The following is a 24782-nucleotide window of genomic DNA, read 5'->3' as shown; positions in this document are numbered from 1 at the left end:
GGTCCCTCCATGTCGTGGCAGGTGTCAGGGTCCTTTCTGTTCTAAAGCTGAGTAATAGTGCAGCGCGTGGCGGACCGCACTGGGTTTGTCCATTCACCTGTGGGTGGACGCTGGCTGGCTTGCACGTCTGCCTGCGGTGGCCTCGGTGTTGCGCACACGAGTGTGAACATTGCAGCTTCCCTGATCTCGGGCACAGTCCCAGGCACGGGACTGCTGGGTCCTAAGGTCCCTCTGTGTTCAGCTTGCTGAGGAATTGCTAAACCAGGCCTGTCTTTTTACGATCCTCTTGCCCTGAGCAGGATGAGTGACCTAGATGGGTCACGCCGGCTCACTGTCCTCTGGCCACCGCCCATACCTGGTGGGAACGGGCTCTCTGTGCCTCCGGCTGGACAGACGCGTCCCTTGGACTCTGCTCATTACCTCTCACATCCTCTTCCGGGTTCTTGGCCCTGGTCATCTTGTCTCGGGCCCTTGGCCCTCGCGGTCCCCTCCGCCTTGAGTACCTTCCCCCATAGTGCTCCCGCACGGGTCCTCTGCGGCATCTGTGACGAATGACCACAGACCTGGTGGCTCAGAACACCACTGATTTCTTCTCTCGAAGTTCTGGAGGGCAGAGCCAGAAAGGAGTCTTTCGGGGTTAAGCGCAGGTGTGGGTAGGGCTGGTTCCTTCTAGAGGCTCCTACGCGTCCCAGCTTCCAGAGGTGCTGCGTCACTGGCCCCAACACACCGCTGCAGAGTCTGCCTCAGTGGTCACACGGGCTTCTCTGTGGGTCAGACTTCCCTCTCTCCCCCTCATGGGGACCCTTGTGGTGATGGAGGGCCACCTGGGTAACTTAGCATATTGTCCCATCTCAGGGTCTTTAATCCCATCTGTGAAGTCCCCTTGAACCACATGTGGTGACAAGCACAAGTCTCCAGATTCAGATGTGGCATCTTGGGGACCATGACCCGGCCGGCTGCATGTCCTCCAGGTCACCTCCTCCACGGAACACGGACCCCCCAGCCCCTGGCTCCCTGCTGTCCTCCCCCCAGCACTGCCGTGATGCTTCTGTCCCTACCTGTGTCGTCTTCGGTCTCCCCACTGGCCTCCATGCTCCGTGTTGGCCGGGTTTCTTCTGTTTCACCAGCTGACGGGCCCCGACGCCCAGGCCTCACAGTCGGCATTTGGCAGCCGGTTTATCGAGGGAATGGGACGCCGATAAACCCACTCTTGACTCCGAGCCGGGTGTGCTGTGGACCGCGGGTCCCCTCAGTGTGATCCTGGGCATGGCCCGCCCCTCTGGGGTTCTGTTTTCTCATCTTCACGTGGGGCAAGAGCTGCCTCCGGCCGCTGGGTGGGGGCGCCGGTTCCGACGCTGTCGGGGGGTCCGGGCTGCTCTCACGGGCTCTCCTCCAGTTTCAGAAGTTCCTGAGTAAAGTGGAGGAGGCCTTCCAGTGCATCTGCTGCCAGGAGCTGGTGTTCCGCCCCATCACGACCGTGTGCCAGCATAATGTGTGCAAGGTGAGTGGGGCGGCCACGGGGCCGGGGAGGGGAGGTGCTGCACCTGCCACCACCCCCTGGCTTGCTGGCTTTGCCTCTGCACGCTCCTGGCTCCCAGGCCTCCTAGGGCCTGGTTGTCTTTGTCTGGGCGGCCTCCTGACCTTTATCACAGGCTCCCATCACCCCCCTGCTCTGCTCCTCACCCTCCCTTGTCCCCGCTGTGCTGCAGAGTAAAAGGCAGCACCTCCCTGCCCACCTCCCTGTGACCTTAAGCCACACTGGTCCTCTGCCTGTCCCTCCAGCAGGGCGTAGCCTACTTGCCTTAGGAGTGTTCTCTGGTTCTGCCCCCCCCCCCGGAACATTCTCCCCCAGCCTTCTAGATGGCTGGGGGTCTAGGACTGGAGGGGATGGGTGGCAGTCTTGGCCTGAGGTCTGGTTATTATAAATAATGATTGAGCATGCTGTGGACTGGGATGGAGAGGTGTGAGGTGCTTGGGTCCTAGAGGAGCAGGAGGGAGGACTTTCTAGAGGAGGGGGCATCTCAGGTGGGCAGAATGGCATGTGCAGAAGTCTGGACAGGCAGGCAGGTCGGAGCAGCTGGGCTGGTGGGGAACGAGGGCTGGGAGTCCTGAGGGTGGTCAGTCAGGAGGGCTGGACGGGAAGAGAACCAGGGAGTAGGGGCGAGAGGGGGTGGTCAGGGTCTCACCCCTGCAGCCGTGCTGACTTGGGGTGGGTCACTCTCTGCGGGGTGTCCCGGGCAGCCTCCCTGGCCCCGCCCCCTCCGTGCCGGGAGCACCCCAGTCGTGATAGCTGCAGAGGTCCCTGACACCACCCCGCGTCCCCTGGAGGCAGAATTGCGCAGTTGGGCGCGCTGCTCGGGAACGGGAATGGCTTGTTTGCAGTGCTTTCTCGTTGGAGTTGGTCAGTAGGAACTTATGGGCAGTGCAAGCAGTTGTAGTAGAAGGGACCATTCCTGCCTCCCGGCCACCCTTGCTCTCTGAGCTGCTGGTCCCCTTTCTTGCCTTGGGGTCGTCTCAGTCCAGGCTCATGTGTTAGCTGTTCCACCAGGGGAGGGACTCCGAGACCATCAAGCAGTGTGGCAGGTTAGGCCCTTCCCATTCCTGTCCTTGGACCCTGCCCATGGCCCGATAAGTCCCTTCAGCGGTGTGGCCCGGGAGAGAAGCCGCACGCGCCCCAAGCAGAGGCTCAGCCGCTCCCGGTTGTGTGGCCTTGGAAAGCCGCCCAGGCTCTCTGAGCCTCAGCTGCCTTGGTGCAGAGCAATGGCGCGGGACCTTCCCGGCCAGCTTCTGTGCTGTGGTGGTCTGGGCCAGCACGCGGGCAGACGGACACCCAGCAGGGCTGGCGGGTCAGGCCGCAGAAACGGAGTGGGTTGTGGGGGGGTCCGGTACCGAGCGTCTCAACAGAGCCATCGCAGGTGCTGTGGAGGAAGGGGCTGCTGGCATTTGTGTCTGTCACTGGTCGCCGTAAGAACCTCAGCCTCTGAGCTTCGGCCTACATGTCTGAGCCCCCAGTTTTGTTTTTACTATATTAAAAAACTATCATTGTGGTAAAATAACCACAGAGTAAAAATTGCCATCTTAACCATTATTAAGTGCACAGCTCAGTGGCGTGAAGCACACTCACCCCGTCTGCAGCCACCCCCACCCTCCGTCTCCAGAACTTTCCATCTCCCCACATGGAAACTGTCACCAGGAAGCACGGACTCCCCACACCCGGCCCCTGCCCTGGTTCCCACCAGCACCTCTCTGTCTGTGTGGACGGGACTCCTCTGGGGACCCCTGGGAGTGGGGTCGTGCAGGATGTGTCCTTCTGGGTCTGGCTTCTCTCACTGAGCACCGTGTCCTCAGGGTTCGTCCATGTCGTGGCAGGTGTCAGGAGCCCTTCCCCTTTTTTTTCTTTCTTTAAAGTAGGTTCTAGGTAGGCTTGAACTCACAACTCTTGAGATCAAGACATGAGCTGAGACCAAGAGTCAGACGCTCAACCAACTGAGCCACCCAGGTGCCCCTTCCCTTTCTTTTTAAGGCTGAGTAACATTCCAGGGTCCAGATGGGGTGTTCCCATCTTTTGGCCATTGTGAATAATCAGTCCAGAACTGGATTTTTCGGTGTGGATCTGAATCTTAGTTGCGTAGAACTGCTTTGGTCTCTGGAATCAAGGCCGTAGACTATTGAGAAAAGAATTGAGGAGTTCTGCGAATGGGAACAGAAGCCGCGGCCTGTGTCCGGTGGTTGGATGAGCCGTGGCATCGGCAGGCTCTCCGCTGTGTTGACCTTTAGTCCTTCACCCGCTTCTCGGACACCACCCTTCAGACGTGGGCGCCCGCGCAGCTGCTTGCAGACCTGCGAGCGCCGTCTCCGGGGGTGGGTGGTGTCTTCTGCGGGGAAGCTGAGTGGGAAGCCGCCTGCCCAGGGCTTGTCTGCCTCTTAGCCTGTTCCCGCCTGGCTTTCTTCTCCCACTGTCACATGGTTGAGAATGGCGTGTGAACCCAGAAGTCTGGCTCAGGGCCAGAGATCGTGCCTTTCTTTCGGCCTTTCTTCCCAGCACGTGTTTATTGAACGTGTAAAGCGTGTGTCAGGGTCCTGTGCAAGGTGCTGGCAGGGTCAACAGGACCGCTCCAAGTGCCAGGGAGCGTCTGACCTATTTCACACAAGGACGTTAGTACGAGGTGATTCCAGAAGGTGGAAGGTGCTGTTTTAAGACCGGTAGCGTGGGAGTTGCTTCTGATATTCTAGGGTTGTCAGGGAAGGGTCCTCTGAGGAGGTGACTTGAGCTGAGGGATGAGGACACACCTGTTAGGTGGCGCAAGCTACAAGAGCCAAGGCCTGGAGGCCAGGATGGGCTTGGAGCCTTTGAGGAGCCCCAGGGAGGCCAGCCTAGAGGTAGAAAGTGAGGCCGAGGGTCCGGGGGGACCTCTGGACCTCGTGAGAAATCAGTCACTGCTGCTCAGCCCACGCCCGGGGGACGGGGGACCCATGGCTGCTGCGCAGTGCATGTCCGGGGGACGTGGGTGGCTGGCTGGGACGGGGCTTCTCACTCAGCCCTCTCTTGCAGGACTGCCTGGACAGATCGTTCAGGGCGCAGGTGTTCAGCTGCCCGGCCTGCCGCTACGACCTGGGCCGGAGCTACGCCATGCAGGTGAATCAGCGGCTGCAGGCCATCCTCAGCCAGCTCTTCCCCGGCTACGGCAGCGGCCGGTGATCCTCAAGCACTTCCCGCTGGCAGTTTTTAAAAACACGTGTCACAGGGGTCTCTGCCCCCTATTTTGTTTTTAGTGGGCTTAACTTAAACATGTAGTTTTCTTCCACTCCCTGAAAAGCCTTGTCTTCCTGTTTTGTTTTTTTTTTTTAACCTATAAATTTTCAGAAGTTTGTATTATGGCTCAAAGAAAGAAAGTTGGACTTCTCAGTGTTTTTATTTTGGTTTTTAAAAAAAATACCAAGCCTGCAGTTCATCAGCAAAAAACAAACAAAAAATTTTTTCTGAAGATGGAATGAAAAACGCCTTGGCGTGAAGGCTGCTTGTGTTCCCAGCGCCAAGTTCCCAGAAGTTCCCGCCACCGCCGAGCAAGAAGGCGCCCGGCTGCCTAGAACAATCTTTTCAAGGTGTGTGGCTTTGGCCCCTGAAGTGGAAAGCCAGCGCATCTCCCTGATAGCGCTTTGCCGCCTAAAAGCCAGCCAGGGGGTGCCTGGCCCCGCTGTCACCTGCTGGGAAGGTGGTGGGAAGAGAAGTCCCGGCAGGTGTAACCGCCTGTCCCGAAGCCACGCCCCCCAGTCCACTGTCACGTGGCAGCCACGCCCACAGAGCCCTCTCCCCGGGCGAGTGGGGGGCCTCCGCTGCCGGACTGCTCTGCGCGGGGCTGGGCGTGCGGCCAAGGGCCGGCCCGCCCGCAGCACCACGGAAGCACACGTTGGAAGCCATGTTCAAGTGCCTTGGGGTCTGTCTTCTGTTGTAAACACGGGGCTCTCTTTTAGCACTGAATTGTTGAAAACGCCAGCCAGATTCTAAAACTGGGGTTAGTCAGTTCTTCCTGATACTGGGTGAGTGTTTGGGGGTGATTTCATTTCTGTGGATCCTTTCAATTGAATTGTCAGCTCACCAACTGAGAATTATAAGTGGGAATTTTTTTTAAGTACTTTTTGGAATGAAATTTTTTTGTAGTTATTGTATATGTACCAAGAAAGCTATAACTTAGGGTTTGGTCGTGTTTTTTGTTTTTTTGTTTTTTTTTTTTTTCTTTTTTTGGTTTTATATTTTTTTGGAATGATTTGTTGATTTTTCTAACTTTACCAAAGTTTGCAGCTTTTACCTCAATAGAACAGGAATATTTTAAATCCCATAACTGCAGACAAACTGGAGCGATACTGTTTTAAAAGTTTTTCTTTCCTCCTTATTGTTAGGTTTGTTAATGTGTTAGGAAGAAACAACAAAATCCTGTGTAGGCTTTTTCTAAAAAGTTCAACATCCTTTGTCCAGATTTTAGATTCTCAGAATAAATGCCTTTTACAGATGCGTCGGGTTGTGTCTTCTGTTTGAGAGCTGTTCTGTGGTCCACCAGGCAGGTGCCTCTGTCCCTGCCGGGCGGCAGCATCAGTCCCGCTAGGGGGACAGGACAGGTTGAAGACACAGTGATGTGCCGTGGCCCTAAGTGCCACTGGGGAGGCGTTGGGCTTTGACCTTTTACAGGGTCCACAAACCCGACCCCAGGGGCCAAATCCAGCCTTGCAGCTTGGAACCAGGGGTCACTTAATGCTGGCCAAGGTGAGTGGCACTGTCCCCACTGACATTTGAGGAAACAGACGGCCTTAGTAACCCGGAGTCACCTGATCCCAGAGAGGCCTGGGGACATTGGGGCATGAAGGGGGGGGGTCCCTACGACCCGAAATGCAGGCTCCAGCAGAGGATGGAGGCCAAGGAGGGGGCAGGTTTAACGGTCGATTCCGGGGAAGGGAGCAGCTACGCTCTGCAGAAGTGATTATTCACATCGACCTATCGCGCGCACTTTTTATTGGTGGTTAAGTAATGATGTGGGCAGATCTGACTTGATAACGAGGGAGAAGTTCTGCCTCTCTGGGTGCTTTCAGATGTGTCAAGTGTGCCCTTGAAAACATGCTGAGTGGAGGTGGGGCTGTTTCGTGGGGCGGGCAAGCATGTTCTGGGTTTGCCGATGGCTGCACACATCTGGGGATGTACCGAAATCCTTCGAGTTGTCCACGTCTTGAATGGGTCAGTTGTGCGGTAGATGAATTACAGCTCAAAGAAATGTCAAGTGTGAACATGAAATAAAACCAGGAACGATGGGGCGCCCGGGTGGCACAGCGGTTAAAGCGTCTGCCTTTGGCTCAGGGCGTGATCCTGGCGTTCCGGGATCGAGCCCCACGTCAGGCTCCTCCGCTATGAGCCTGCTTCTTCTTCTCTCACTCCCCCTGCTTGTGTTCCTTCTCTCGCTGGCTGTCTCTATCTCTGTCGAATAAATAAATAAAATCTTTAAAAAAAAAAAAAACAGGAACGATGCCCAGCTATGAGGAGCAGAGGAAATGCCACCAATGTCCCCAGGCAGGCCCTACCCCGGGGGGCGGAACACACTGAGGTGGGTTCCTTGTTGAGATTGCTGGCTTTCTGGATGCTTCTCTCATTTGGAAAGTTAAGAACAAGGTCATTGTTAAAAATTAGCAAAACCCAGAAAAGTGTATATGGAATTGCTATGCGGAAAAAAATCACAACATTAGGCGTGTTTCTTTCCTGGTAGGGTTGGGTTGGGTTTGGTTTTTATTCTGTAACAGCTTTATTGAAATACACTTCACATTGCCCTAAAGTTCACCCATTTAAAGCATACAGTTAACTGGTTTTTAGTACATTCAGAGTTGTGCAACCATCACCTCTAGTTCTAGAACATTCTCATCACCCCATCAGCAGTCCTTCCCCCAGCCCCCAGCACCTTTGAGCCCCCTTCCTGTCCGTGGAGGAGCCTGTTCTGGACGTGTCACGCATGTGGACTCACATGCCTTGTGGCCTCGTGTGTCTGGTTCCCTCCTGAGCATGTCTGTGCTGTACTCCTTTTAAAGGCTGGATAATATTGCATTATATGGATTAACCGCCTTTTAAGTTTTTAATTTTTTTTGAAGATTACTTATAACGTATTTGAGTGAGAAGGCAGGAGCAGAGCAGGGAGGAGCAGAGGGAGAGGTAGAAGCAGACTCCCTTGCTGAGCAGGGAGCCCGATGTGGGGCCTGATCCCAGGATCCCCCGATCAAGACCCGAGCCGAAGGCAGACGCTCAGCCCACTGAGCCACCCAGATGCCCCTGAATTAACTACCTTTTTAATTCCACTCACTTGGCTTTTTAATGTAAAGGTGTTCCTTCTTTTCCTCCACTCCAGGTTATAAAATTAGTTCACATCATCAGGCTTTATTTACACCTGTTGTGCACCTGTATGGGTTGGTACCACGGCTGGCTCCTTGGGGAGTCGGCTTGAAAGATCCTCTCTCCCCCTCTGCCCCTCCCCCCAGCTCGTTCTCTCCTCCCCCCACCCAAGTAAACAAAATCCTAAAAAACAAAAGCAAAGTGAGCTGGCCCTGGGCTGCTCCAGGCTGGGGCTGGAGGGCCTCCCGGCTTGTTCAGGGCAGAGGTACCAGCTTGGCTCCTACTCCCAGCCTTTCGCGAGATTTGCACCTGTCTGCAAAAGACCTGAAGAAAACCCAGGTGATTTATCCCCGAGTGAATTTGCCCATTTGGAAATTCTGTGTCCTTCTTACTTTGCACAGACCCTTTTTAGTTAAATGGCAGCACTTGTATTTTTTCCCCTAACATTCTATCATACAAACTTCCAAACAGAAAAGTTGAATTGTATGGTGAACGCTCAAATACACCCAGTGTCTGGATTCTACAATTGTTAATGTTCAATTTTAACATAAGAGATGGCATTAGAAAAAAAGTCTCCCCAGACAAAATAAGAAAGTTGGCAACCTGTGTAGGTGCTCCAATTTAAAAAAAAAATTTTTTTTTGAGTGTCATCTAAACACCTGGAACTCACTGTCTTACAGGAGAACAAAAGGCCTGTGTGTTTTGGGGTGGGGGGCCCTCCATTGCTGTACCTCGGATACTGTGTTACCAAGATCAAATACCGTTTGTCTCTCCCACTGGTTAGGGAGTTCCTTGGGGGCAGATGCTCTTTCTCATTTTTAAAGTTAAATTTTAACTACAGGAGGAGTCTATGAATATGGTCCCATGAGAACAGACAATCTCCCTGAACAGGTTCAAGTCCCCACTGACTAGCCTTTCTACGAGTGTGGATCTCTCTTCTCTCCAAAGATTTTCTTTTCTGCCTTCCGGGGTGACCTTTCTCTGTGCATTGCCCCAGATGCGTGCTTTTGGAGACCCCACGACAGGGGTCTCGGTGTATTTCCTCCATAACGTAGGTTACTGGACACCGAATTCTGGGTCGTTCTGCAGCTTGCTCACGAAAGTGTATAGGGGATCATTCCAGGGCAGTGCATGGAGACCGCCCTCTTGTTAAACTGCTACATAGTTTAAAGTGCTGCGGAGTGCCCCGTGCCACAAGATTACCTGGTCGGTACCCTGTAGATGGGTGTGTAGAGCGACACGTTTGGCGCTGAAGACGTGAGTGAGCTCCGAGGCGTTGCTCGGGGTGCCTGACCTCGGCGGGGGGGCGGGGAGGGAGTACAGTATGGATAACACTTAGAAATGTTAATGGGAAACGCCCCGCTGCCAATTCACACGACTGCCCGCTAGCCGGGGCGCACCCCACGGTTGCCTACTACACAAGTAGTAATGTTGAAGACGGTGGTGAACCCACTCGGTTGAAGCCACCCGCTCAAACCCTTTGTGTGTGGCGTCCCACTCATTCTTGCAACATCCCTTGGGGAGGGGCTGGCGGGGTCGGGTGTGTGTGTGTGTGTGTGTGTGTGTGTGTGTATGTGTGTGTGTTACCATCATACCCACTTCACAGGGGAAACTGAGGCCCAGCGAGGTTCCAGTGAGTCGTGGGGTCCAGCTGAGCTTGGAATGTTGGTGTTAGGGACTGCCTCGTGTTAGGGAACTCGCGGGAGCGCACCTAACTGCCCGGTGGACCTTGCCGATTTGGAAAGGTTTGTTGATTGTGATGGAAATAAATTTGGCTTTTTGAGGGGCAGAGGAGGCACGTTTGCTGCATGACTTTTTATTTCTCCAGTTCTTGGTTCTCCTGTTTTGCACAATGGGTTGCACCGGAGTGTTTTCCCACGTCAGGACTGGGGAACTGGGGAACTCTACGTCCAAGTTCCGGCCACGGGTCTCGAACCCTTTCCGCTTGCCTCCCCGGCCTGGTGCTGATGTTGTGCTGGGTCTCACGTACTCAGTTGCAGCCTGATAACCGGGGCGGGGCCCGGTCCCTGATTGGCATTCTCCTCAGCCAGTCCGCGCCTCGGGCTCGCCCCATAAGCCAATGCTCACTTGCCCCCGTGCGGTCGTTGGGCGGTCCCCGAGGCGCCCTTGTCAATCCGAGGCCCAGCCACCGTCGGGTTGGTAGCGGCTGTCTTGGCTGGCGTGCGCCGCTTCCAATGAAAACGGAGCCGGTCAGCGGGCACGTGGGTGGGCGCCGGCGTGTCCCGGTCAGTCAGCCAATGGGGAGGGGAGGCCCCAGCCGGCGCCCGCCCAATCGAGGCGCGCAGGGGGCGGGCCGTGAGATGTTGATGGGACCGGCAGAGGGGAGGGGCGGAGCTGTCAGCGTCAGCCAATGGGCGCGCGGGCGTGGGCTCGGGGGCCAATGGCAGCCAGGGCGGAGCTGGCGCGGGGCCTCATAAGCCCCGCCCGGGGCGCTCGCGGAGGGCTCGGCCGCCAGCGACCGAGCGGGGCCCGGCCCGAGCGGGGCCTGGGGGTGCGACGCCGAGGGCGGGGGAGCGCGCGCCGCTGCTCCGGACCGGGCCGCGCGCGCCGCCTCAGGTGAGCCCGCGGGGAGGCGGCCGCCGCGTCCGAGCTCGGGCCCCGCCGCCGCCACCGCCGCCGCCGCAGCCGCTGCCGCCGCCGCGCCCTGCGCGCGTGCCGCGCCCTGGCTGCGGCGGGCGCCGGACGCGAGCCCAGGCCTGGGCGCGCCTGCTCGGGCCGCGGCTGCCGCGCTTTGTCCGGCCCGCGAGGCGGTTGGGCGTTAACCGCCCGGCCCGGCGCGCCGGGCCTGGGCGGCGGCGCGGCCGGACAATGGCGGGGCCGGGGGCGGGAGGCGGGGGCGTCCGGCCCGGGGCCGGGGGGCGCGCGCGGGGGCTGGGCCGGGGCGTCCCCGCCGGCCCTGCACAAAAGATGACAGCGTGGGTGGCCCGGCCCGGCCGGCCCTGCCCGGCTGGGCCCTTCTCTTTTATTATTCACAACAATCCTGATAATTAAAAAAAAAAAAAAATGAAGAGAGAGGCAGAGACAGAGAGCTCGCGAGCGCGAGGGAGCGGGCGATCCCAGGCCCCGGCTAGCCTCCGCCTGCGTTTCCGCCTCTCGGGGCGCCCGGCGGGGTCACCGGGGCGCTGTCCGGTGGCGGCCCCCGACACGGCCATCGCTGCACCCCACCCCCCGCCCCGAGACAGCCCGCCGCGCCGTCGCGGCTTCCCAACTCGCTTCGTATCTCTGAGCCCCCTAAAATTAAGCGTGCGGTCTGGATTTTTTTTTTTTTAATTAAAAAACGTATCCACTTGGTATGCACCTCGCAGCTTCCAGACGCGTCCCCTCAGTGCCTCCTCTTAGAGCCCCATCGCCATCTCAAAGACCCCCTTTCTGTAGGAATAGATTGTGGAGTACCTCCAGCAGGCGACCCGGTGGAGCTGGGGGACGGATTATTCTGAAAGGGACCTGCCCTCCGCAACGTGCAGGGGCCTGAGCTGCCCAGTGGGCACTGATGACACCAGGTGGAATGGTGCGTGTCCACCTGAGCACGGTGGAAGGTTTTGCAGGAGATCGTCTTCCCCCTGGGGGCGGGGAGCGTGACTGCGCTCGGTGTGTCCCATCTGTTTGGCTGGGGGAGGATGCTTTGTTTAATAATTCAGGTGCACCTGGGGAACTGTTTCTCGAGTTATGAAACTAGTGAGAAGGTGGTTCTGCTCAGTGGAATTATGACTCACAACATGGGAAGAGTGTGTTCTTGTGATGTGTTTGTCAGCTTCGTTTATTCAGCAAGTTCCTGTGGGTCCCACTGGGTGCCGGCTGTGTCTTGGGGCCAGCGGGTACTGGGATGCAGTCAACGCTTGGGTGCCGTGCCCCACCCTCTGCCTCAACAGCCATTTATGTGTGTCCCCAGGCTGGAGAAAGCCCCCTAAATGGGCTCATTAGATGACTCTATGGGCTTTTATCGCCGCCATCCGAGAGCTAATGACTTCTAATTCTCAAATAATAGCTTCCTTTATGAGGCTTCAGGAGGGTTTGTCAACTCGCTGGTCAGCCTTTTTCGCCACTCCTCGCAAGAGCAGTGGACATACTCTCCGCCTTTGCAGATTGTTTTGGAACCCTGAAGGACAGAGTGTGAAAGTCTGCAGTCAACTTGTGATTATCTGAGTCGAGGGTTTCTGAAACTCGCTGGCCTCTTTTCCGTGTTTCTGATTGATGCTTGGCAAATCTTGGTGTTCCTGCATTGTGCTGGGAAACATGCGTCGTGGCTGCCCTGCCCTGGGGATGTCACTTCTGGGGGAGCAGAGGGTGGCGCGAGGTGCCCAGGTGTTGCAGCACGTGCATGCCGGTCCTGTGTCAGTCGCGCCTGTGTGTGTGTGTGTGTGTAAGTGTGTGCGTGGCGTGCATACCGTAGCTGTTGAGGTCTTGAACAATTGATTTTCTCCCATTTTCTGATCCTCTCCTCGGAGGGTGGGCCGCAAGGAGAGCGTAAATACTGGCGCTGAAAGGTATTGTTGATTGGTCATTTAGGACCCCGCCCGGCCTTTGTTGTAGCTTTTCCTCGGTCCCGTGCCATCCTGCTGGAGCCCTCTGGGTGGTCAGCTCCTCCCACCCCACCCCACCAACCCCCTTTCCCCACCCCGGCCGCTCTGTCTGTACTTGATCCTGCGTTTTGCCATTGCCTCTGCTGGTTTCTTGCCCCTGCCCTCCCGTGCCCCACCCCCTTCCCCTGGAGGGGCTCAGCCATCTGTTCTGGCTTCTATCTGACACCTGTGAGAATGGGGCGGGGGGGGGCGCGGTGGAGCACTGGTACAGGTTATAGAGAATTTCTAACTTGAGGGGGCCTCGGTTCTAGTGGTGGAAGGGAGAGGTGGGGGTCCTGGGATGTGAAGCCCACCATCCGTGGGGCCTGGTTCAGGGAACGGGCAGGAACGGGATGGGTAGTGATGGACTGAGGCGCTGCAGATGAGCCTTTGCGGGTGGCTTTCTTCCTGGGACGTGGAAGTGTGGTGTGGGGTTCAGAGCTGTGTGACCTTGGGCCAGTCACTTGTTCAGGAACAAAGTTGGGGGATCACTAAACCTTCCCAAGTTGGGGGGCAGGGTGGAGAGCAAATGAACTACTTGCAGAGGGCATGACTGTGGAGGGCCCCACAAACCTGCTCGGTCACCACTGTGCCTCACCCACAGCCTTGGCCGGTCGGGGTTCCTGGCTCTGCTCCAGAGACTTGCCCCGTGGCTGCTCCGTGCCTCTGTGCCCCAGCTCTTTTCTGCCCCGCCCTGGTGCCTCTGCTTCTGGCTGAAGATGCTGGGCAGCAGAGGACAAGGCCGAACCTGGATTCCATTCTGACCGGCTGTTCTTGGCCATGTCCCTGGATTCCTGTCCTCCTCTCCATTCCCCAGACACGCTTCCAAGTGTGAGGGACCTGGGTTCAAATCCCTCCTCTGGAGCAGGTCACTTCCCTTCTCTGGGCCTTGGAGCCCTCATCTGTAAAATGGGTATAATGAGAACCCATCTTAGGTCCCATTGTGGGGATCAAAGGGAATGAGAAGCACTGAATGCTTTGTGTGGCACCAGAAGCTCAGAGCCGGACTGGGTTGATGTCTGGTGTGTGGCGTCAGCTTCCGTCAGGGGCTCTCTCTGCCCGTCCACATTCGATCAGATTGTCCTCCATAGGGACGTCCTGGGCACTGTAGGGGGGCTGAGCACATCCCTGGCCCCGCCCACTTGATGCCAGGAGCACCTCCAGTGTGACAACCGCAGATGTCCTCAGACATTGCTGAGTGTCCCGTGGGGGACACAGTTGCCCCGGAAGGAGATCCTGTCACTTAACCTTTAACCCTGGAGCAGCCTGGTATTTGGCTATGACTCAGATCTGCCTCAAGTTCTGGTTCCCTTTGTCCCCTTCCTCCCCTCTGTCCTTGAATAGGGAGGGGCTTGTGTTTGCAAACAGTGTCTGGCCAAACAGCCTGGCTGTCCAGGCCCTTCTCGGCTGTCGCCCTGCCTGTCCCTGGCCCTTCTCAGCCTGCAGCTTCCCCTCCAGGAGAGGAGCTCACCCACAGACTTGCCCATGCTGCCTGGCAGGCATGGCACAGGGGTCTTCCGGGGCTGTCCTCACCCCCAGCCCCGTGCGGGTGCCCTGCCCAAGCTGGCTTCCACCTGTCACCGTACCCGCCCCCCCGCCCACCCCCCCGTCACCATACCCCTTCCTGTCACTTTGCTTAACAGTTCTCTTTAAGTTGACTTTGAGGTGACTCACTTCTTCAATCTTGCCTCCTACTGAACAGTAATGTCCATGAAGTCGTGGCGCTGTTCATATGCTGGTTGCAGACGCTTTTATCCAGTGAAATGGATTTAACTCTGATATTAAAAAGTTTGTGTCACCACAGTAGTAAGGCCCGAGTAGACTGATGAATTGATTTTGTTGTTGGATGAGTTGGTTTTTGAGTTTCTTCCCCACTTTAACTTGGCCTGTTCAGGGAGCGGCTTGTTGGTTAGATAAGGTGTCTCCGTTGGTCTGTCACTTTTCACTCCTGCTTCCTCAAGGAGCTTTTAGAAATTTTAAAAGTGGTCTGCCTCTACTCAGAACGCTTCGGTAGCTTCCTGTTGCTCCTGGAAAAAATTTGAGACCCCTTCCGTGGCCTCCGTGCTCTGTCCTCTGTGGTCTGTCCTTTCTCCTTGCCCTACTGCTCCTCCTCCTGTGCCTGCTCCCTCAGTCGTAACCAGCTTCCCTGCCCTGCCTCAGGGCCTTTGCACGTGCTCTTGCCGCTCACTCTTCTAGCCAGCTGGCTGCTTGTCATTCACATCTCCTCTCAGAGGCCATCCCTGGCCACACTGCCTAAACTCACCGTCCAACCACCCTCTCTCCCCATCCTGCCTGTTCTCCTTTGCATTCAGCACTACTGTAAACACACACATTAATTTGTTTACGTATTTATTGTCTGTCTCATCCAGGAGAACAGAAGCTCTTTCTGTAAAGGGCCAGAGAGTAATAGTTTTGGCTTTGTTAGCCAGTCTGTCCCAACGACTCCGCTCTGCCACTGTAGCACAAAACTATGGGAATGAACGAGAGTGTCTGGTTTCCAATAAAACTTTATTTGTGGTCACAGAATTGTGACTTTCACATACTTTTCACCTGTGATGAACTCTTTTTCTTCCTTTGATTTTTTTTTTCTCACCCAAACACTAAAAAAGGTCAAAGCCATTCTTAGCTCAGAGGCTGTACAAAAACAGGTGGTGGGCTGGGTTTGAGCCATGGGCCACAGTCTGGGAACACCTGCCACCAGGGTGTGAGGTCTGTGCTAGAGGAATGACGTCTCTGTTGGCTGCTACGTGTCTCCCCATCACCTCGAGCAGTTCCCGGCATGCGGTGGTTGTTCAGTCAACGCTCCTTTGCTGAATGAATGAATTTCCATCTCTCTTACATCAAAGCAGTCAGAGTCCTATTCTATATTAAAAAAGATGGGTCCTGGGTTGTTTCAAGGGAAATATAAGAAAATGTTCTGACTCCGTCCACCAAAATAACCCCAAAATGAGAAAAAAAAAAGTAGCTGTGAACAGGGGCGAATACTTTGCTATTTGCGATGCTTGAACCCGACCTTTTCATGCCCCCCCCCCGCCTGCGCACCACACCCCAGAAGATTGGGAAGAAATATTCTCAAAAGAAATATTCGCAAAAGGTGGGGAAGGAGTCTTCTTGGCCTAAGGAGTTTTGTTTTACCTGGCAGAGGCTGAGGGTTTAAAAGGAAGACAGGTTTCCCAATCATTTCATTTTGTAAGCATCTGACCCACCCTCTTTACCAATACTTGCGCCCTGGTCAGGAGGGGTGGTGAAGTCCTGCGAGGTGGTTTTTTTAGTCACCCGGCTGCCGGGTCTCCACAGGGACACTGGGAAGAGGTGGCTTCCGTAGGTGTGAACACTGAGCTTTGTGGGGCACGTGGATGACAAGGTGACTGGCGGGCCCAGGAGTATGTCCAGCAGCACTTGCTGGGCCTTGCTCCTCTGCTGCGACCGCCACCACGGCGGGAGGAGAGCGGCTGATGTGGGGTTTCTGAGCCAAGGACATCTTTAGTCTTAGATTTGGTACCTTCCCAGGAACGTTCTGACTTGTCAAGAAAGCACACCGTTCATTTGTGGTCACACCTTCAGTTGATTGAAATAAACAATCTGGAGAGGGTTCCAAAGTTGCCTGTCCTTTTTGGACTCTCTCTCTTTCTGTGCCTCTCCATCTCTCCACCTCTCCCTCCCTCCTTTCCTTCCCTCCCCTCACTTCTCACCCCCCTCCGTGGTTCCAGCGAGTGCGCGGGCACTGGTGGGCGCCGGTGGCATCGACGGAACGCATGTGCGGAGCTGTCTTTGGCCCACGGGCGGCTGTGCTTTTTAGCAGTGGTCGAGCACAGAGCTGTCCTGTCGCTCTGGACTGTGACTCTTGGGGCTGGAGGCCTTGGGTGGGTTTGTTCAGTGGACAGAGAGCGAGTAGTCAGAAAGCAGGCCGCCGAGGGCTGCTGTGCCCCCCGAGTGGGTCTCCAGTGCAGATCAGAGCAATAGCTAATGTAGGATTTGCCCATCTTTGCTGACACGTGATCACAGTTATATTTCTCAGATGAGCCCATACAGTGAGCTGTGAAGAGGTGATCTTTAGGTGAGGCGCTCCAGATTTTCCCCCAAATGATGGCACCTTCTGGGCAGGTAGGGGCGGAGGTGGGCCCACCTTCCTGGTTTCGTGGCTGCTCGCTCCCATCTCCAGGGAGAGAGATGATTTGTACGATGAGCTGGCAGTGCGTCTGGAGTTGTGCTTTGTGCAGAAGAAGCCAGAGGATGGATTCCCGAGGCCTCCTTTGACCAAGAGCCAGTCTGAAGCCACCAGCAGGCATAGTGTCGGCCTGATGACGGGGGTGTGCGGGGATCCCTGGACCGCAAGTCGTGTGGGAATGGGCTGCACGCCCCAGCATTTCTGGGCAGCCCAGACAGCGGCCCAGGAGCCGGCTGGGGTGGTGTCCCCTCTTGGGGACCCCAAATGAGTGAGGGGGACCCTGGCCAGGTAGCCGGACTGGGAGATTCTGTCATTTTGCTCCCGGCCCCTTCAAATGCCCGCTGTTCCCCCACTGTCTCCTTTAAAATCCCGTCTATCAGGAAGAGTCGGGCCTCGTTGTGGTGGGCCTCCTGTCTTAGGTTGGCGGGTTGCATGGATCTGATTATCATAGTCACGAGTTGAGAGGCTTGCTCGTGTCTAGCTTGCGTGTGAGTAAAGCACCTGGAATTTAAACTCTTGATTCACTGCGTTATTCCAACTCCGTCTCCCCAAGGAGGAGTACGGAGTCAGGAGAGAGAGCTCGTTCAGTGACACCCGTCTGGAGAAGGCGTCCTGCCGCCCTCTCTTCCTGGGCTGCAGCGCGTGGAAGCCACAGAAGGGTCGTGGCCGCGCCCGGGTCCTGTGTCCCACTTGCACCGAAGGCGGGGCAGAGCCTCGACTCCCAGCAGTGTGTTCATCGAGGGGCTGACTGCTCTGCGTGGAGCGCCTGTCGCTGGGCCCCGCAGAAGGCGGGCTGGGCGGTCGGACGGATGGCTGCGGGGAGCTTGCTCGCCATCGAGCCCCGCAGCTGCAGCGGGCGGGCGCGGTCAGGTGCAGGCTGTGCATCACGGGGAGAGCGGGCAGGGCGGCTTCTGCAGACACCGCAGCCGCGCGGCCCGCCGGCCTCTAGGCAGAGGTGCAAAATCAAGAACCACAGAAGCCTCCTCACATGTGGCCCTCGGGCTGCTGACGCATGGCTCATCTTCGTGATCGGGCCGGGGCTTTATAGCGGACACACGGCTGTGGGAGCCCTGGCTCCATCTGAGGACGTCCGCCGGTATCTGTTGACGGTGACAGTTGTTGTCAACCTTGCTTGGGTCTGGCCAGGTGCTGGTGGCAGCTGGATGAGCAGCGTCTCCTGCCCACAGGGGGTGTGGCCCATGGTGGAAGGCAGAGGGGCTGGGGGCCCTGAGGGGTGAGGGGCAGGGGAGCAGAGCTGCCAAGATACATAGAAACCGGGCCGGTGGAAGCACAGGGCAAGGGCAGCGTCTGCTGGCTTGGGTGGTGGCCAGGAAGATGATAGAAGAGTCACCGCTTGAGCCGAGCCTTGTCGTCATGGGCGATGGTGAGCTGGCAGGTGCCGGAAGGGGGGATCTTGGAGGGGATGCTCAGGGCCATGGCCTGGGGGACCAAGTGAGGAGCACAGGGGAAGCAGGGAAGCCTGCCTGTCTCTTGGGTGTCTTTGCCCCCGCCACTCTCTCCCACCGCACCAGGCTCCGAGGGATTAAGGGGAGAGGGGGCCCTCAAGGATCCCAGAGTTTAAGAGTAGAGCTGCTCAGGTCACCAGGGAGAGCCACAGGACAGCTGCCAGCCACTGGCTCTGGTAGGATGACCGGACCCTGAATTTTCTAGAGTAGCCCTTCATGAAGTCCTCCTGCCCTGTTGTTGTTATTTTATATATATGTTTTTTCAAAGTAAACTGTGAGCCCGATATGGGGCGCGAACTCGTGACTCCAAGACCAAGAGGTGCATGTTCTGCCGACTGAGCCAGCTAGGTGCCCCTTTAAAAAAAATTATATGCATTATATATATATATATAACTATATATTTTGTATAATATGTCTTATATAAAAATATATGTAATAATTAAAAATATATATATTTAAAATTTTTTTTATTTGACAGAAAGAGAGAGAGAGCACAAGCAGGGGGAACGGCAGGCAGAGGGAGAGGGAGAAGCAGGCTCCCTACTGAGCAAGGAACCCGATGCGGGGCTTGATCCCAGGACCCTGGGGTCATGACCCGAGTGGAAAGTAGATGCTGAACCGACTGAGCCACCCAGTTGCCCCTCATATTTTTATTGAGATCGTCACATACCAGAACATTCACCCTTTTCAGTGGACAGTTCATTGTTTTTTAGAATGTTTATAGGGCTGTGCAGCCATCACAACTATCAAATTCCAGAACATTCCAGAACCTCAGAAGGAAACACCATACCTATTAAATGGTCACTCCCCCCCGCCCCCCAGCCCCTGGCACTCACAAACCCCCTTCCTATCTATGTATGAGCCTGTTCTAGACGTTCCGTGTAAATGGACTCACACACCGTGTGGCCTTCCGTGTCTGGCGCCCTCCCTGAGCGTCTGTGTGGGGAGGCTGGACCTGTGGCTGTGGGGATGGGTTCTGAAGATGAGGGAGAGCTAGCACGTCAGGCACGATGACCCAGCGCACCTGCGGGAGGTGCTCAGGCTGCCCTTTGTGTGCCCAGTTCCGGACTCCTGTATTCAGCGGTGAGTCCTCACCTGTCTGCTCTCTTTTTGCTCCAGCCCGGGCTGGCCCCGTGGGTCCCCTGCGGGACCTCTCAGTGCACAGCAGGGCCTCCGAGTGTCTGTTCCATGGAGCACACACCCTTCTGACCCCTATGGCTCTGGCTTATCCATTTCCTGTGTCCTGCAGGTTCACCTCCTGATGTGTAGGCCTGGGGCCTCCCTGCCCAGAGTCCACCATGGCTTAGGCCAGAAAGGGGTGTCCTGGTTCCTGCTGGCCTGGTTGTCCGTTTGTTGTCCAAGCCTGAGTGGGCCTCCCTGAGAGCTTCATGTGGTTGGGAGGAGCCCTACTTGCGCCCTCCTTTTTGAGGCTACCCCCCTCCGCCCTGCAGCCTGGCCAGCGGCTTTTAAAGTGAGCTGCCTCCTTTGGGCCACTTTCCTTTCCTGTTCTGCCTGGCCCCAGCCTTACCAGGGTTGCGATTTGTCTCTTAGAAGGCAGGGGCCGGGTGCTAAGTGTCCCCTTAGCCCTTACAGGGCCCCATGAAGCCCACTAGCCCGTGAGTTGCAGGTGGGCCACGGGTCCTGGCCAGGTATTCCCCTACCCCACCAAGTGAAAGAGGTAAGTGGGTGCCCCCTTGCCCTCCGGGGGGTGGCATCACCACCCTGGGCGGTTTAGAAATGCATCTGGGCTCTCTAGGGAGGAGTGAGGGCCTCAAGGGGCGTGGGTTCGCAGCAGCACACAGCTGGACAGCCCCACCCCCTCCTGCATGCCTGGCTGGTGCCTTCCCTGTGGGGGCAGTGACGCATGCCCGCGTGCGTGTGCCTTTCCGTCCCCCTGGCAGAGGATACCCGTGAGCCGGGGTGTCCTGAGCTCATGGGAGGGTGCCCTGTGGGTACATGAACGCCCTCCGAATGTCACGTGACAAAGTTGGTCCCCTGCGTCATGCCATAGACAAAAACTGACTCCAAAAGACTCAGTGACCTAGATGTGAGACATGAAAAAACGTCCTTCCTGTGGCAACGCCGTCCAGTAAAGACGCAAAGCAAGCCCGTTGTGTAAGTGCCGTTTTTCTAGTAGCCACACTGGAAGGTAAAAGGAAACAGATGAAATTAATTTGACTAATGTATTTTTATTGAACGTAATATACCCCAAATTAATGTTTTAACATGTAATTGCTATAAAAATAGTTACGGAGTTTTTTTATACTCCTTTGTGTTTTGTTTTGTTTCGTTGGTACTGAGTGTTCAGCATGCTGGCTGTATCTCATGCTTACTGCTGGCCCCCACGGGCTGGTGCTTTGCGGGGACCTCAGTCCCTGGATGAGCTGAGCACCGTGATGGGGTCGGGGACGCTAGCCATGGAGGTGCTGGCGCTTAGTGGAGACCGGCTCCTTCCATCGGCCTCCTGTTCCTGCTTACCTTCCTGGTCCATCAGAATTTCTGGAGCTATCCGCCTCTAGCTGGAGAGACGAGACAGAGCCAACATTAACTGGCTATGGCCGCTGAGGGGGAAGAGGGGAGGGTGTAGACCCACTACAGGGGGGGTGCGGCTAAGGGAGAGCCCTTTGTGGGGGCCCAGGGGAGGCCCTGAGCCTTTCATGGAGGTGGTAGAAATCAAGCCAGCATTTGGAGGAGGAGGAGGAGGGGGAGGAGGCTGTGGGCCGACCCAGAGGTCAGGACAGCCTGCCTCCGGAAGGGCAGGGGCTGAGCCCTGGAGAGCCCTGTATGGGGTCCTGTGGGGAAGTGGAAACAGCCAAAGTCTGGCTCTTGAGATGCAGTAGCTGAGCCCCCCTGGCCTGTGGTGCTGCCTCTCACTCTGGGGTGTTGGGCCCCATGGCCGTGGTCCCGACCCTTCCTGTGCACCCCTGCAGTGCTGCCTCTCATGTTGGACAGGAGCCTAGAACCCCATCCAAGCTGAGGCCCAGGGAGTCCTGGTGGCTAAGCCCAGGGCAGGTCATGTGTGGCATGGATGCGGGCTGTGCTGGGGAGCTGTGAGCTTAGAGCTCAAGCTGCTTCTGGGAAGGCCTTGCAGGCACTGGGAATGCTGCTTTGGCCGTGGGAGAACCCAGGAGAGAGGCTCGTGCAGAAGTGTAGCTTGGAAATAGCATCCCCCAGCTGCAGACGGTCTTAATGGCCTGAGGTCTCAAGGCAGGATCGCCGAGTGGGATGAGCAGCCAGAGGCTTGAGCGCATGCGCCTCACCTCCCCGGTCTGTGTGCTTACCTCCAAAATGGGGACGAAGGCGAAGATCTCTGCTTCAAGGGTGGGTGAAATGAACTGAGTCCATACCTGAAAATCCATTTGTGGAATAGTTCCTACCCCAGGGCAGCTGTGCTCCCAGGGGATGCCGGGTGGTTGCCTGGTGACATCTGTGGTTGCCATGAGTTGGGGGAGGGATGCCGCTGAGGCACCCACGGTGCCCAGGACGGCCCCCTAGAAAACAACGGGCCCAGCCTTGTGAGCCTTCAGTCGACCACAGTAACAGCTTTTCTCTGCATTTCTGTCTTTCCTTGCCTGTGAATCAAGGTATTGCAGCTGAAGTTTCTAAAACCACTTTCCATTCCAGAGTTGCCCATGGTTTTCACACCGCTGTTCCATATTTATGCTGGGAAGGAAGTTAAGAAACAGTCAAGGTTATTAGAAGGCACCTTGAAAATAAGTTTGTTTTTTTTTTTTCCTCTGAAGCTTCTCTATTTTAATGGGGCAGGTAGGAGGGTTTGGCGGGGGATTTACGGACCAGGAAGCAAGGGCGCTGTTCCCCGGGGAGGCTGGACCGGAGGCAGCCAGGCCAGAACTCGGAGTCCTGTGGCCTGTTCCACATGCCTCATTGGATTTTCTCCTCCAGTGAACTTGGGGCTGCCATAAAAATGAACTTGGAGCCACCAGCCTGGAAAACCGGTGTCCTGGGCTGAATGGTGCTGCTCGGGCCTGTGTGTGAGCCTGTGGATTTTGCAGACTGGCCTCGGGTGTGAACAGCTCTTGGTGCGGCTTTGTGCCCCTTGGCTGTCACGGCTCAGGCACAGGCGTCCTTGATGTGGCCCCTGTGACACTGGGCACCGGGAGCTGCTGCCTCTGGGTACCAACACCTGCTCCTTGAAGCCCCAGGTTTCCTTATATTAATTAACTTGGCCTTTAACCAAAAGAAGGCCTGGGAACTTTGGGGTCGGCCGAGTCACATGGCTGTTTTCCTAACAAGCCTGCTGGAGAGGTCTTTATTACAAACGTAACTCATCTTCGTGGTAGAAAACTCAGCAGTGCCTTTGAGCCAAAACCAAAACTACCTTCTGTTGTCCCTGTGAGCATCTGGTGTGTGTGCAGCCGGTGGACTTTGTGAGGGTCCCTCTGCGCTCCTGGGGTCCAGTGGTCAGTTTGGGGCTGATAGGATGTCCTGCTTGCCCTGAGGGCTGAGGCGGGAGTTGGGGAGGCCGGGGTCCCTGGCGGGGACTGGCTACATGGCCCTGTGAATGACAGTCAGGGTCCTGTCACGTAGGCTGGGTGCCTGGGAGGCCTGGAGCTCAGCATGGTCAGGATGGGTGGAGGGCTTGGGCACGGGCCTGGCCCCGAGCCCTGCGGAGAGGGGAGATCGTAGCGGGTGCTCCAGAGGGCAGGGCTGCTTGAGGTGCCCCTGCTGCTCAGGTGAACTGGGCCTGAGAGAGCCCCATGCTCCGCTTGGCCGGTGAGAGCGTCCAGCCCCCAGGCCAGAGCTGTCCCTGAGGACTCGGACTGGGCCCGTGGAGGAGGGCATGGCGAGGGCTCTCCGGAAACCACCGGAACCCTCGGCCCTTTGCCTCCGTGTGTCTGCGTTTGGGATTTCCACGCTGGGCATTGAACAGCCCCACGACATAAGAGAGAGCCCCCCCAGCTCTGATTGGTCCCCTAAATGGCGACCTTGCACCCTGAGGTGCACGCCCCCCTTGTTGGCTCCCGCATGAGGCTGGCCTGGAGCAGTGGTGGCTGTGGGACCTGGAGAGGGGCCTGGGTGGGGGTTCCATAGCTGCCCCCTGGGGACAGGACTCCCTAACAGTCCACAGGCTCAGGAAGACCTCGCTGGGGGATTTTGGGGGAGACCAGCCTCTCCTCAAGACTTGGTTGGGGTCTAGAGCCAGTGCTGAGACTAGGACCCCAGTTCCCAAACCTGCTGTGCCACTGACCCGGGGTGCACGCCACCGCCTCTCTGGGTCTCGGCACCCTCCCATGCTCTCCTTGCTAGATGTAAACGGGGCGAGGTACATTAAGAAGCGCTCGGCGGGGCGCCCTCATCCCTGGCTGGCCAGTAGGCGCTTCGGTGCTTACCACTGGCTGACTCCCCAGCCCCAGCTCTGTAGAAGACAGCAAAGGCACAGTGCAGCCCTGATGGCCTGCCGGACGCCTCCATGCTTACTGTGCCAGGCTGGGTGCTAAGTAGCCCGCAAGGAGGCCATGGCTCCCGGGTTTGGAAGTGAGGGAGTGATTTGACTGGGAGGTACAAGGGGTGATGCTGCTTTAACTGGGTGGACAAGAATCCGCTCCAAGGAGGTGACATGTGGGCAGAGATCTGAAAGACTAGGAGGTGCCAACCTTGAGGAGATCTGGAACAAGAAGTTCCAAGTGGAAGAACAAATAGTACGTGCAAAGGTCCTGAGGCGGAAATGAGCTTGGCATGTTTTAGGATTGGAAGGAGTCCCATGTAGCTGGAACATGAGCTGGCAGGAGGGTGGTAGGCCCTGAGGTTCAGAGAGGCCAGGCGGAGTGAGTGGCTCTGCCACTTAGGCTCCGGTAAGCCAGACCCCATTAAGGGCAGGGAGAAGCCTGGGGAGGTGATGATGAAGTCAGAGATTTATATGTTTTCAGAAACCCCTCTGGTGGCTATCAGGAGTAAAAACAGGGAGGGAACTCCAGCGGTCATCCAGGTGAGCCGTGGCAGTGGCTCTGAAGAAGGTGGTCTGGTCTCGGGGCAAGGAGGGGCTGGACTTGGGGGGATTTTGGAGGTGGCAGACCAGCAAGGCCTCCTGAGTAGATTGGATGTGTGGGAAAGAGGAATTACTGCTGACTCCCAGGTTGGAACAGCTGGTTTGAAACCCAGGCTCCACCCTTCCTCTGAACTGTGTGACCTTGGGCAAGTCACTTAACCTCTCTGGGCCTCATCTTCCTTATTGGTGATAGGTAACATAAGGGGACCTACCTGGGAGGATTGTTGTCGTCATTGGAGAAGGTTGTCTGTGGGGAACAATTGGTGCAGCGCTCCATGAGTGGGCCCAGAGTGGAAGGTACTGGGGGGCGCTGGTTCTCACTTCTTCCAGGATGACCGGGCAAGGTTGGGCTGTGTGAGCTCACCCTGCTGCTTGTGTCAACCAGTCTTCCTTTCCTTTATTGCTCTCCTTAATTTATATATATATATATAAATTATGTATATATATATATATATATAAATTTAAAAGTTCTTATATATGTATATAAATTTTAAAGATCTTATTTATTTGAGAGAGTGAGCGAGTGAGAGAGCAGAGGAAGAGGGAGAAGCAGACTCCCAGCTGAGTGGGGAGCCCTATGCGGGGCTCGATCCCAGGACCCCGGGGTCATGACCGGAGCCAAAGGCAGATAGATGCTCAACCACCCGAGCCACGTAGGTGCCCTACTTTTTCTTGTTGAGAAAGAGTTGAGACCTTGGTG

General features: G+C 56.5%; 2 protein-coding genes across 9 annotated transcripts in view; both read left to right on the top strand.

The window, feature by feature from the left end:
- UHRF1 (ubiquitin like with PHD and ring finger domains 1) overlaps positions 1-6008 on the top strand; it is a 29799-nt gene extending 23791 nt beyond the window's left edge. The window contains exons 16-17 of the mRNA XM_040629529.1: positions 1397-1501; positions 4553-6008. Coding sequence (XP_040485463.1) covers positions 1397-1501; positions 4553-4699 — 252 coding nt within the window. The 3' untranslated portion in view covers positions 4700-6008. The remainder of the gene's footprint in view (positions 1-1396; positions 1502-4552) is intronic.
- A 4340-nt stretch (positions 6009-10348) lies between these two features.
- KDM4B (lysine demethylase 4B) overlaps positions 10349-24782 on the top strand; it is a 135793-nt gene continuing 121359 nt past the window's right edge. For all 8 annotated transcript variants that reach the window (XM_040629523.1, XM_040629522.1, XM_040629521.1 and 5 more), the window contains exon 1: positions 10349-10438. The gene's annotated coding sequence lies outside the window, so the exon portion shown is untranslated. The remainder of the gene's footprint in view (positions 10439-24782) is intronic.

This window comes from Ursus maritimus, unplaced genomic scaffold (assembly GCF_017311325.1).
Source record: "Ursus maritimus isolate PB19 unplaced genomic scaffold, ASM1731132v1 scaffold_14, whole genome shotgun sequence".
Lineage (NCBI taxonomy): Eukaryota > Metazoa > Chordata > Mammalia > Carnivora > Ursidae > Ursus > Ursus maritimus.
The sequence above is the reverse complement of the archived record's forward strand: the minus strand, read 5'-3'. Positions and strand labels throughout refer to the sequence as shown.